The 14,115-nt window shown below is 42.9% G+C and overlaps 1 protein-coding gene across 1 annotated transcript in view; it reads right to left on the reverse strand.

Moving 5' to 3' along the window:
* Nucleotides 1-3,867: 3,867 nt before the first annotated feature.
* RHAG (Rh associated glycoprotein) overlaps nucleotides 3,868-14,115 on the reverse strand; it is a 122,107-nt gene continuing 111,859 nt past the window's right edge. Inside the window, exon 10 of the mRNA XM_075341230.1 lies at nucleotides 3,868-8,287. Coding sequence (XP_075197345.1) covers nucleotides 8,222-8,287 — 66 coding nt within the window. The 3' untranslated portion in view covers nucleotides 3,868-8,221. The remainder of the gene's footprint in view (nucleotides 8,288-14,115) is intronic.

Here is a 14,115-nt window from a genome sequence, read left to right on the forward strand (position 1 = left end):
CCACACTCAGGTATAACACACAGCCATTAAATGCTAGCCACCCCCTCATGATAACTAGAACACATCAGTGGGCGGGATCAGGTGGATGAGAACGCCCACCTAGGGGTCTTGAGGAGTTATGGGCGGGAACACGTCAGTTGAGTGGAGTTGAGTTCAGTTTTGAGGGGAGTGAAGTTCTACTTGGAGTCAAGTGCAGACTGGGAAGTGTAGTCATGGGGTAGGGGCCCTTGGACTACTCGGCTAGGTGGCAGACAGTGAACAGCGCCACAGGTGACGGAGACCTGGTCGCAGGAAACCTTAAGTGGACTGGGGCAGGGTTGTAGCCCGCCGGTGCCGACAGCTGGAATCCGGTCCAGAGGCCATGCACAGTCGGGGTGCCTGGACCTTAGGGCAAGGAAGGTTGCAAGCCCCTCTCCAATTAACCAGCCGGGGACAAGGTTCCAGACTTTGTTCCATTAACTGCCCAGATAGAGTGAAACGGAAGCCCAACGCAGGGGATAGGGTGTCCGCCAGAACCCACAGAGATCCCAAGGGTCAGATTTCGCGGGCCACAGCTCCCAAATACATACAGAACCGGGAGTGGACTTCTCCGTTCCATGCAAAGTCGTCCAACAGGAAAGACAAACACAGCATGCAGGAGGAAGGGACACTGTTCACTAACCTGGGTGTGGGACTTGAATACACCCTCCAACGGTAGCTGGTCACTGGCAACTTGGTTTACCTCATGGACTTGTGTGAAATTACTGAACTGTGAGTACAGCATTGACCGCCGTTCCAACCCGGTGAGCCACCTCTGGCAGCCATCACTCCCGTGTTCACCCTGCGGTCCCCGGGACTACACCTTTCCTACCCATGGAGGGGATCCCATCTTGCTGCCCCACTCCATTAGCCCCGGGTGCCCCATCACTAGGCAGCGGCAGTGTCACCAACCCTCACCGCAACCCACGGGTGGCGTCACAGACAAAAATCCCAGGTAAATACCCTCTTTCCGACGGTTGTGAGGACGGACGGCCGTGAGAGCTCGGGTCTGGTCACCACTTGAGCCGCAGCAGTAACCCGGATCCGAGTGGCCCCAGAAGCGGCAGCGGCCCCCGCATCACATTCATAGACAGACAGTATATGTAAGGAGTTGTGTTTACTATGGATGATCGAATACCAGAATATTCGCCTTAGCGAATATCCGACGAATAGGTCGCCGCTATGCGAATATTCGATGCACAATGTAAGTCTATGGGAAGCCTGAATAGTTGTTATTCGGCTGTTATTCGGGTTTTCCATAGACTTACGTTGCGCATCGAATATTCACAAATAGTCGAATAACGGCCACCTATTCCGTGAATATTCATGAAGCCGAACATTTGTGGAATTCGATCATCCGTAGTGATTACCGCTTATGTAAACAATGTTGGGGCTGAGATGTTGAACTTATGAGTATTTTTACCTTTTAGGCTCTGTGCGCACTAGAAAATGGACTTTTCTTAAGAAAATTCTGGACCCTCTGAAAGATTTCCGCACATGTGGTAAAAAATCGCCCCATGCGGATTTGCTGTGGTTTGGTGTGTTTTTGGTGCAGATTTGCCACGGTTTTTCCACAGGTTTGTCCCTGCGCGTTTTTACCATTATCTATGGCAAAACCTGCAGGTACCTGCGGAAATTAAGTGATATGCACATTAATTCCGCAGCGGAAATTCCTCGGCAAAATCCGTAGAGACAAAAAAAACGCAGTGTGCGTACAAGCATTTTTTAATCCCCATAGATTTTGCTGGAGAAGAACTGCACAAATGTTATAAACATTTTCTGCAGCATTCCTTCAGCAAATTCCTTGGCAATTCTGCGGGTAAATCCGCAGCGTGCGCACAGGGCCTTAGTCATCAGTCTTACATAGACAAGATTGTTGTGCCACTAGTCAAAAAGAAATATGCGAGACTGTGGGAGGTTGGTTGTGTCAACTATAACTTGGTGGAATTGAAATTGGCACCAAAGTGCATAACAAAACTAATGTCTTAACGAAGAGCTGTTATTTGAATATATATTTTTTCACCTGTTGTAAGGGCCATTTTTTTTGTTGTGAATCTGGTATTGATTATTTTTGTTCCTTCACCTCTTAGGCTATGTGCGCACGCTGCATTTTTTTGACACTGCGTTTTAGTGGAAAAAAACGCACAAAAACGCAAAAAAAGCATGCATTTTTACCGTGTTTTGGTGCGTTTTTGTCTGCATTTTACTGTATTTTGATCACTGTGTTTTTCTGCATTTTTCCAATGCATTGCATGCATGGGGAGAAACGCAGAAAAATGCAGGAAACAATTGACGTGTCTTTTTTTTTTTACGCTCAAAAACGCAGCTGAAAAAAAAGTTGTGTGCAGACAGCAAAAATGAAAACTCATAGACTTTGCTGGGAAACAAAGTCATGCAGTTTTGAGCCCAAAAACGCACAAAAACGCACCCAAAGAACGCGCAAAAATTCCTCGAAAAACGCACTGTGCACATAGTCTTAAGGCGGCGTTACATGCTACAATTTATCTGACGATATGTCGTCGGAGTCACGGTTTCTGTGACGTACATCCGGCATCGTTAGCGGCGTCGTTGCGTGTGACACCTACGTGCGACGCCGAACGATCGCAAATAGGTTGAAAATCGTTGATCGTTGACACGTCGTTCAGTTTCAAAATCTTGTTTGTCGCTTGGATCGCAGCAGACATATTGGTTAATTTGACACCCTGCCAACGACAAACAACATCCAAACGACCGCCTTGGTCAAACAATATATCGCTGATCGCTGTTGCGTCGTTGGTGAGATGTGTACGTGTGACTGCAAATAAACGACCTATGTGCGATCTCGGCAAATCGTAACAATGATCTGGGCGTGTCACATCGTTTCTGAGATCGTCAGATTAATCGTAGCGTGTAAAGCGGCCTTTAGTCTTGGTAGCATACTTAGCATGCTCTGGTAGAAGATGTCCACAGAAGTGAGTTCAAGACCACATCGACTTGGCTAAAAAGACTACCGGTACATAAGAAGAGATGGTCATAAATAACGAATGGTGCAGAACAGGAACAACAGAAATACAAAGCCAGATTCAGAACAGCAACATTAATACCAAATATAGTTCACCTATCTTTTCCAGTAGATCCATTGACAGTTCTTTTGCTTTCCCCATGACTCACAATCCAGAAACGTCAGTGGCTGGATGAAAGATGCAAGAGTCTGTCTGGATCCCAGAAACTCACTCAGCTTTTATGCACACACTGATTACAGGAAAATAGATCACAGGTGAGGATGTTACCTTTATTAGCCATTCAAATCCATTTGTGTCAACTTCTGTGCATGTTATCAGGCCAAAAGCACCAGGGTGTGTAAACTTTTGATCAGGGTCATTTGGCTGTTTCTACTTGTCATTATGATTTAAAAATAGAAAACACCATAGTTCGACAATAAATGGCTTCACCCGACCACTAACCATGAGTGGAAAAAAAGATTTTGTGTTATTCATATTCTCTGAAAAAAGCAAAAAATCAGCCGGGGTATGTAAACTTTTGAGCACAACTGTATACTGGTTGATCAGACAAGCTCTTTTTTACCTCTTGTGCCTCCCCTATTTACTCAGATTGTAAGCTTGTGAGCAGGAACCTCGCTCCTCTTGGTATCTGTTGAATTATGTATTACTCTGTAATTTTTTTTTGTTCATACAAGTTCCCTCTGAATTGCAAAGTTCTGCAGAATATATTGGCGCTATAGAAATAACTATTATTATTATTATCTGGTAAATTAAACAAAAAAGTTATGATTAAATAATATATTTTGATCAAAAAACTAAATTCACAGATACATTTACATGATTGTTTTCATAAATCACTTTAATTTGTATTAAAATTTTAAAAAAATTGTGATCTGATTAAGAAATTTACATTGATTTGGAACAAGATACTTATAGGTTGGGGGATAATGTTTAGCTCATCTATTTGAGAAATGATTCGATCAGCACTGACGGACCGTCTCATAATCTAAATTGGACATTATTGAAGTAGATGGCACCTCTACACATGGATAGAATCATAGAATGGTAGAGTTAGAAGGGACCTCACGGGCCATCGAGTCCAACCCCTTGCGAGTGCAGGCTTTCCTAAATCATCCCAGCTATATGTTTATCCAGTTTCTGCTTGAAGATTTCCATTGATGGAGAGCTCACCACCTCCCGTGGTCGCCTGTTCCACTCTCTGACTGCCCTCACTACCTCCCGTGGTAGCTTGTTCCACTCCCTGACTGCCCTCACTACCTCCCGTGGTTGCATGTTCCACTCCCTGACTGCCCTCACTACCTCCCATGGTAGCTTGTTTCACTCCCTGACTGCCCTCACTACCTCCCATGGTAGCTTGTTTCACTCCCTGACTGCCCTCACTACCTCCCATGGTAGCTTGTTTCACTCCCTGACTGCCCTCACTACCTCCCGTGGTCGCCTGTTCTACTCTCTGACTGCCCTCACTACCTCCCGTGGTAGCTTGTTCCACTCCCTGACTGCCCTCACTACCTCCCGTGGTTGCATGTTCCACTCCCTGACTGCCCTCACTACCTCCCATGGTCGCCTGTTCTACTCTCTGACTGCCCTCACTACCTCCCATGGTAGCTTGTTTCACTCCCTGACTGCCCTCACTACCTCCCATGGTAGCTTGTTTCACTCCTTGACTGCCCTCACTACCTCCCGTGGTCGCCTGTTCTACTCTCTGACTGCCCTCACTACCTCCTGTGGTAGCTTGTTCCACTCCCTGACTGCCCTCACTACCTCCCGTGGTTGCATGTTCCACTCCCTGACTGCCCTCACTACCTCCCGTGGTCGCCTGTTCTACTCTCTGACTGCCCTCGCTACCTCCCATGGTAGCTTGTTTCACTCCCTGACTGCCCTCACTACCTCCCGTGGTAGCCTGTTCCACTCTCTGACTGCCCTCACTGTCAGAAAGTTTTTCCTAATGTCTAATCTGTATCTCCTTCCTTTTAGTTTCATCCCATTGCTTCTTGTACTTCCTTGTGCTAATGAGAATAAGGTAGTTCCCTCTGCACTGTGACTACCTTTCAGATATTTGTAGACCACTATTAAGTCTCCTTTCAGCCTTTTCTTTTTCAAACTAAACATCCCTATTTCTTTTAGCCGTTCTTCATAGGACATGGTTTGCAGACCTTCTACCATCTTGGACTTGCTCCAATATATCGATGTCTTTCTTGAATTTCTTTCTTGATTCACTGATGGTGCTTAGTTTTCACAGTCAGGTCAATGATGCATTCCAGAAAAAGTATTTATATATGTAATGTATGGCACTCACCAACATGTGCTAAAATGTATGGTTTTCTTCATTTAATCTATTAATACAGCATTCAGGAGATACAACAAAATCAGCCTACAGACACTCATCACTTTCTCAAGGTTTGTTGGTTTTCTCCTGACTTTGGTATTTAAGGTTTCAAATAAAAAACACATTTTAACACAAGTTTGTGATCGCTACATAAAAATTCTTCTTCAGATCCTAACTTTTAGATCCAGCTGCCAGAAAATTGCACTTTTGCTCCTCTCAAATGGAGCAACAATGCACATAATCAACCACCAAGGAAGACAGATATGTTGTTTTATATTATAGCAGTTGCTATATTCCATTTAATGTATTCAGAAAATATATAGATCTCTATGCTAGAAAAACTTCCTGAGTAATAGCTGTATCGGATGTGACCATGGCCCAATCATCGCATCTGGCAAACATATTAGGCCATTTACATATGGGCATCACAACTTCAAAATGCAAAAACTGTAGTTTTAGGACTGTCGAGTGATTAGGGAAAGAGACTGGGATAAATGAAATGATATTTTGCAGTTACTCTAGGATACATTTACATATATTTAAAAATGCCTCTAAAATGTTAAAAAATGTAAAAAATAAGATATGTTGCAAATAATATTGAAAGATAAAAAAAATAAGGGTTCCCTGATGTATACTATATTTTTCGGATTATAAGACGCACTTTTCCTCCGAAAAATGGAAAATGAGGGGTGCATCCTATAATCCAAATGTAGCATACCGGCAGCAGGCGCCGTGCTGGCTGTGGGCGCTGTACTAGCTGTGGGCGCTGTGCTGGCTGTGGGCGCTGTGCTGGCTGTGGGCGCTGTGGCGAATAGGGAAATGCTGCAGGTGGTACAGCGAGTGTTCCAGATGTTCTGTAGGCAGTATGGGTTTCAAATAATGGCGCCGGGAGTTGGCGCAAGCGCAGATGGAGCTCTCGGCTCAAAATCTGCCCACGCGCTGCCTCTGACCGCCAAGAAGCGAACTTAAGAAAAATGGTGCCCAGAGGCGGCGTGTGTGCAGATGAGATCTTGGCTTATCATTGAGTCAATAGATCAATATGCGCATGCACCGACTCCAGGTACCATTTCTTTGAAACCCTCACCACCGACAGAGCATCTGGGACAGCCGCCACACTGTCTACAGCATCGCCCTACTCCAGCATTGCCCCTAGCTCCTGTGACCCTCTCCACCACCGCTGCAGCCCCCCCAGAAAGACACCACTGGATTATAAGACGGACCGCGTTTTTATTATTTTTTTTACTTTTTTTTTCTCTAAATTTGAGGTGCGTTTTATAATCCGGTGTGTGTTATAAAACAGAAAATACATACTAAATACATACCAATACATGCCAAATCATTTGCAGATGACATTTTTAATATATTTATTGGATCGGAGCTCCATTTTTCTGATTAAAAGCTCCACATTGCCTGTATATTCATGGAGTTAAGTGATAAAATTATTACTGTCTGCAGTCACCACTAGAGGGAGCTAATGTAATGCTTGGACAGTGGAATGTCTGGCGCGCTGCGTAACACAAAGGTACAATGGGGATGAAAAGGGAGAGGGAGACCCTACAATAGGGAGTGGAGATAGTGACACATTCTGACACTAACCTGTGTGTAAATCCTATGTCCTTATACGAGTTCTTCCCCTCATCGCCGGCACATACCTAGTCCCTATCTGTCCCTCCCCTCACCCTGTATAGTGCCAAGGCCGGTATGTGGAAGGAGATCCAGCACTCGTCCAGATAAAATCAATTTTCTTTATTTCAAAAATTCATTAAAAAACATGGCCCATAATAAAACCAGGTACTGGCACCAATACACACCGCTTACGCGTTTCAGACCGCGAGGTCCTTACTCTGAGTACTCACTAGTATCCTGGACTGCCTGGCATCTTGTTTCCCTGCACCGCCCAGTATCAAGTGGACTCACAGCCAATAATAAGGACACTGAATAGGTGAGCTGAAAGAAACCCCCCTTTTTTCTGGATTTGCCAAGGCCAGTATGAATGCTAGAATTTACCACTACTGTAAAAATACACAGAGAAAGGAAGACAGACGGGGACCTAGACAAATGGATATCCAACAAAACCTAACTGCTGCAGCCAAACACCAAGGCTGCAGATGACAAGGCTCCTATAGCAGAACGAAAGCAGCTACTAGAGACATTCATCATCCACCGTCGTCAGTACAAAATAAATCTATTACCTACCTCAGGTGATGGTTAAACTATTTATAGGGAATGGAGGGGTCACCAACCGGCTAAACTGAGATGAACTAACCAGGATTTACCAGCAAGGAAAGTTTCAATAACTCTTGTTGCATCAACAAAAAGAAAATACATTTAAAATCCAGAGTCTCACAAGTTCATGTGAAGCTCAGATCCCATCTCTTTTAGGCCAGGAGGAACTATTGACAGCTTCAGAGTTTACTGCATATTGTGTACACATTGTATCAATAACTAATGTGCTCCCCCTAGTGGAGACCCAAGACTGCAAAAACTTAATCACTGATTTTGATACTGTGAAATTTTTAGCTCTGTAACAAAAAACTAAGCTCGGAATAATGACCAAAAAAGGTATGTTTTAAAATGAATCACAGAATGTTGAACCTAAAGGTGAACATTCATTTATAGGTTTTATACACAATGGATGAATCCCTACATGGTGAAGAAATTACCTATAGTACTTTCCAATGTATAGCTGAATGGTATATATTATATAAGAACATTAAAGACGGTACCTGTTATAGTAAGTGGCACATTGTAGGTTGGGTCTACCATAAAATAATTTTAGCCCTCATATAGTACAGAGCATTGTCTAGTATGTGTAAAGTTTATAGTTTACTTTTTACATATATTTTTTTTGTTTAGAAAAGAGACAGTGGTGACTTTATGCATCTACATGGATTTTTCCTTGTTCTCCTTGATAATGTGGTTCTTCTTCTTCAAGTGGAACCTAAAAGAAATCATATAGTTATAACAAAACAGATAAAAGACTGAAGAGTCAAAATATTGTTTCTTCTATTACAGAGTAATTTGAGCTTCTTTCATATGCTTATCTGAGCTGCTGCCGATGTTACAATTAATTTTCCTTTTCTAAGTATTTATAGTTATTTCAGCCTCTTTCATATGCGTATCTGAGCTGCTGCTAATTTTGCAATTCATTTTCCTTTTCTAGTCATTTGGAATAATTTGAGCCTCTTTGATATGCTTATCTAAACTGCTGCTAATTTTGCAATTAATTTTCCTGTTCTAGTCATTTGGAATAATTTGAGCCTCTATTATATGTTTATTTGAGCTGCTGCCAATTGTACAGTTATGTACCTATTCTAATTATTTGGGATAATTTTAGCCTCTTTTATATGCTTACCTGAGCTGCTGCCAATTTCACAAGTACTTTTTCTATTCTAGTTATTTGGAGTAATTTCAGCCTCTTTCGTATGCTTAACTGAGCTGCTGCCAATTGTACACTTATTTTTCCTATTCTAGTTATTTGGAGTAATTTGAGCCTCTTTCATATGTTTTTCTAAGCTGCTGTCAATTTAAGAAGTATTTTTCCTTTTCTATTTTAAGTTATTTGGAGTAATTTGAGCCTCTTCCATATGTTTATTTGAGCTGCTGCCAATTGTACAGTTATGTACCTATTCTAGTTATTTGGGATAATTTGAGCCTCTTTTATATGCTTACCTGAGCGGCTGCCAATTTCACAAGTACTTTTTCTTTTCTATTCTAGTTATTTGGAGTAATTTGAGCTTCTTTCATATGCTTATCTGAGCTGCTGCCAATTGTACACTTATTTTTCCTATTCGAGTAATTTGAGCCTCTTTCATATGTTTTTCTAAGCTGCTGCCAATTTAAGAAGTATTTTTCCTTTTCTATTTTAAGTTATTTGGAGTAATTTGAGCCTCTTTCATATGTTTATTTGAGCTTCTGCCAATTGTACAGTTATGTTTTTATTCTAGTTACTGTATTCAAAGAAATTTGAGCCTCTTTCATATGGTTTTCTGAGCTCCTGACAATTTTACAAGTATTTTTCCTTTTCTATTCTAGTTATTTGGAGTAATTTCAGCCTCTTTCATATGCTTAGCTGAGCTGCTGCCAATTGTACACTTATTTTTCATACTTTAGTTATTTGGAGTAATTTGAGCCTCTTTCATATATTTTTCTCAGCTGCTGCCAGTTTAACAAGTATTTATCCTTTTCTGTTCTACTTATTGGGAGTAATTTGAGCCTCTTTCATATGCTTATCTGGGCTGCTGCCAATTGTATAGTTATTTTTCATACTTTAGTTATTTGGAGTAATTTGAGCCTGTTTCATATGTTTTTCTTAGCTGCTGCCAATTGTACAGTCATTTTTCCTATTGTAGCTATTCGAAGTTATTTGAACCTCTTTTGTATGTTTTTATCAGCTGCTGCCAATTTAAGAAGTATTTTTCCTTTTCTATTCTAGTTAATTGGAGTAATTGGAGCCTCTTTCATATGTTTATTTGATCCACTGCCAATTGTACAGTTATTTTTCAGACTCTAGTTATTTGCAGTAATTTGAACCTCTTGCATTTGCTTATTTGAGCTACTGCCAATTGTACAATTATGTTCCTATTCTAGTTATTTTGGATAATTTGAGCCTCTTTCATTTGCTTATCTGAGCTGCTGCCAATTTTACAAGTATTTTTCCTTTTCTATTCTAATTATCTTGAATAATTTGAACATTTTTCATATGCTTATCTGAGCTGCTGTCAATTGTACAGTTATTTTTCCTATTCTAGTTTTTTGGAGTAATGTGAGGCTCTTTTATATGTGTATTTGAATTGCTGCCAATTCTTAATTAATTTGCAGCATTTTCAATCTAACTATTTTCAATAATACGAGTCCGCATTTTTACAAATTAAGTAGTCAGGGATGTGGGAGAGGTAGTAAGGGGAGAAAATAAAAGGGGAAAAATTAAGAGGTAAATATTCAAGATGAAAGGGAAATAGAGATAGGGAAAGTAAGGTATGGAGAGGAAAGGTCGGGGATAATGAGAGAAAGGAGTGAAAGGGAGTAGAATGTGGGTTAGTAAGGACAGGCAAAAAAGTTAGAGGAGTGATTATAAGGGAAAAAGAGGCAAAAAGGAAATAGGAGATGTAAGGGAGGTAGAGAAAAGCTCAAAAAGGGCAGAGAAGAGGTGAAAAGGGACATAAAAAGGGAGAATAAAGATAGAAGTGAGCGGAATGTGAAAAGGGAGAAGGGAAGAGAGAGAGAGAAAAAATGAAAGAGTGAGATGAAAGTTAAGAGGAGATAAGTGAAAGGATATAAGGAAGGCTAGAAAGCAAGAGAAAAAGAAAAAAGGGGACATAAGTAGTACTAGGAGAAAAAGAGAGGAGAGGTGAAAGGACAGAAAAAAATATAAAAGGTGAGAATACAAGTAAGAGCTGAAGAAATAAAGGTAAAAAAGAGGCGATAAAATTTAAATGGGAGTGAAAAAGTGTTGGAAAGGTAAGTGAGTAAGAGAAAATGAGATGAAGTGTAGAGTAGGGGTTTGGAAAAGATGGGAGGAGTAGAGGAGAAGAAAGAAGAGATAAAGAAAGGAAAAGAGATGAGATGAGAGGTGAAATAAGAGATGAGATGAGAAGTATGTAAGTGTAGAGTAGAGAGAGGCAGAAGGGATACTAAAAGGATTTTTCCCTGACAAAGCAGTCAATTAACATCGCGAAACGCGCGTCAGAGGTCCCATCGGCAGTCAGAGACACATTGTGGGGGCTACTGTGTCCATGGGTGAGACTTTATTTTGACTTTGAGGGCATTTAACACTAGAAGTCCCAGAAATTTCGAGCTCCCCCATAAAGTCCCGAAAGAGGGTCAAATGACCCTTAGTTCAAACTTAATAGAACTAACTAGAAACTAAATGGCTAAACTCAATGGAAAACAACAACCTCCTGTGGTGCAAAAGTAATGGCCTTAATTACAGAACAAAAGACGGTAATTATAGGATGTTAGCTAAAATCCTTCAGGTCATTTGACCCATCTCTGGGTTCCAAAGGTAGAAATGTTAAATGACCCCTCTCTGGGACTTCTAGTGTTAATGGGATTACTCTGCCTTATTATGGCCGGGATAAAGAGCAATATGGTATCTAAATGTGTGCAACAATAATGTTATCAATTTTTGTACTCTCCCTGTATCTTCCCAACATTTTACACTTTTGTGTCTGCCTCTTGTGGGATTGGATTGGGATTTCTCCTTTCCCCTCCTTTTTTTGTAAACATCTAGTAGCACCTTGGTTTTAATGTGTGTGTGTTTTCTATAATGATTATTTACTATATACCCTTTGATAAATAAAAAAATACATTTTTAGCTTTAGCCATTTAATTGTCCATTGCCTCCTCTTTGGTTTCCATTACTTCATTATGGAGTGGCTTTATAATTAATGGGTTATTTGTCTTATGAAATGTTGTGCACCAATTCATTCTTGTTGTATCAAGGAAATGAGAGGGCGAGAAACAAGAGGTAAAGAAAGGATGTGAGAGAAAGAAAACAGTAAAGGAGAAACAGGAAAAGAAGTGAAATGGGAGAGGGTGAAGACGAAAAGAAAGGGGAGTGGAGAGGGAGAGAAGAATAAGGGGACACTAGTGTATGTGCTGCCTTTTAAATCAGCAGAAAGTTGCACTGTGTTCTGTTAGGCTACTTTCACACTTGCGTTCAGCGCAGTCCGTCACTATGGAGAATAGCGCAGTCCGTTAACGCACTGCGCTATTCTCCATAGACTTGTATGGACGATGCACTGTAACACAAGTGTCAGCGTTGCATCCGCTGGATGACGCAGCGCCGGGCGGATGGAACGCTACATGTAACGTTTTTTTGAGCAGCGGAAACCTTTATTTTTCACTGCGCATGCTCTCTTTTTTTTTAATCACCAACTTTATTTTATTTCTTGGTGGCCGAACATTCAGCTGAGCACTTGGCCGCCGGCATGTCAGGGCACTCAGCTGAGCGCTCGGCCACCGGCATGTCAGGGCACTCAGCTGAGCGCTCGGCCGCCGGCATGTCAGGGCACTCAGCTGAGCGCTCGGCCGCTGGCATGTCAGGGCACTCAGATGAGCGCTCGGCCACCGGCATGTCAGGGCACTCAGCTGAGCGCTCGGCTGCCGGTATGTCAGGGCACTCAGCTGAGCGCTCGGCCGCTGGCATGTCAGGGCTAGAGATGAGCGAACCGGTCCCGGTTCGGCTCGAGGCGGTTCGCCGAACGGGGGGTCTGGCTCGAGTTCGGCTCGTCGAACGTTCGACGAACCGAACTCGAGCCCATAGGAAACAATGGCAGGCAATCACAAACACAGTAAAACACCTAGAAAACACCCTGAAAGGTGTCCAAAAGGTGACAAACAACTCACAACATAACACAAACACATGGGAAAGTGACAAGGACATATACTCATGTGAAAACAAAACAGCTGGACAAGGAAAAAGAGGGAGACACACAGATATATGAGTATATGCAAAGAAACATCGATTCCATTATTGTGCAACTTGAGCCCTGCTCATTTTAGGCTTCCAATCTGGATAAATTGCCTGAGCTCGCCACGTACGCCTTGGGGATCTTGTCGTGTCCTGCAGCCAGCGTTCTCTCGGAACCTGTCTTCAGTGCTGCTGGGGGTCTGCTGGCAGATAAGCACACGTGTCTGTCCACTGACAATGTGGACCTGGCTCTCAGAGGACTTTTCTTCCCCTGGGTCAGCCAGGGGAGGCGAAAGGCACGCGTATTTTTGAGAGTGCTTCATGCAAAGCATCTTTTTCTTTGTCAAAAGGGGGGCTCAACCGATGCCAGTCAAGTGGGGTGTGTGTGACCCAGTTAGTGGCAACGAGGGAGACTGTGGTTGGAGTCCCCTCGCTGTGTCTCTAAAAGAACCAAGATGAACAAGTCATGGCTCTCAGAGGACTTTTCTTCCCCTGGGTCAGCCAGGGGACGGGAAAGGCACGCGTATTTTTGAGAGTGCTTCATGCAAAGCATCTTTTTCTTTTTCAAAAGGGGGCTCAACCGATGCCAGTCAAGTGGGGTGTGTGTGGCCCAGTTAGTGGCAACGAGGGAGACTGTGGTTGGAGTCCCCTCGCTGTGTCTCTAAAAGAACCAAGATGAACAAGTCATGGCTCTCAGAGGACTTTTCTTCCCCTGGGTCAGCCAGGGGACGGGAAAGGCACGCGTATTTTTGAGAGTGCTTCATGCAAAGCATCTTTTTCTTTTTCAAAAGGGGGCTCAACCGATGCCAGTCAAGTGGGGTGTGTGTGGCCCAGTTAGTGGCAACGAGGGAGACTGTGGTTGGAGTCCCCTCGCTGTGTCTCTAAAAGAACCAAGATGAACAAGTCATGGCTCTCAGAGGACTTTTCTTCCCCTGGGTCAGCCAGGGGACGGGAAAGGCACGCGTATTTTTGAGAGTGCTTCATGCAAAGCATCTTTTTCTTTGTCAAAAGGGGGGGTCAACCGATGCCAGTCAAGTGGGGTGTGTGTGGCCCAGTTAGTGGCAACGAGGGAGACTGTGGTTGGAGTCCCCTCGCTGTGTCTCTAAAAGAACCAAGATGAACAAGTCATGGCTCTCAGAGGACTTTTCTTCCCCTGGGTCAGCCAGGGGACGGGAAAGGCACGCGTATTTTTGAGAGTGCTTCATGCAAAGCATCTTTTTCTTTGTCAAAAGGGGGGCTCAACCGATGCCAGTCAAGTGGGGTGTGTGTGGCCCAGTTAGTGGCAACGAGGGAGACTGTGGTTGGAGTCCCCTCGCTGTGTCTCTAAAAGAACCAAGATGAACAAGTCATGGCTC

The sequence above is a fragment of the Anomaloglossus baeobatrachus genome, chromosome 3, assembly GCF_048569485.1.
Source record: "Anomaloglossus baeobatrachus isolate aAnoBae1 chromosome 3, aAnoBae1.hap1, whole genome shotgun sequence".
NCBI classification, from domain to species: domain Eukaryota; kingdom Metazoa; phylum Chordata; class Amphibia; order Anura; family Aromobatidae; genus Anomaloglossus; species Anomaloglossus baeobatrachus.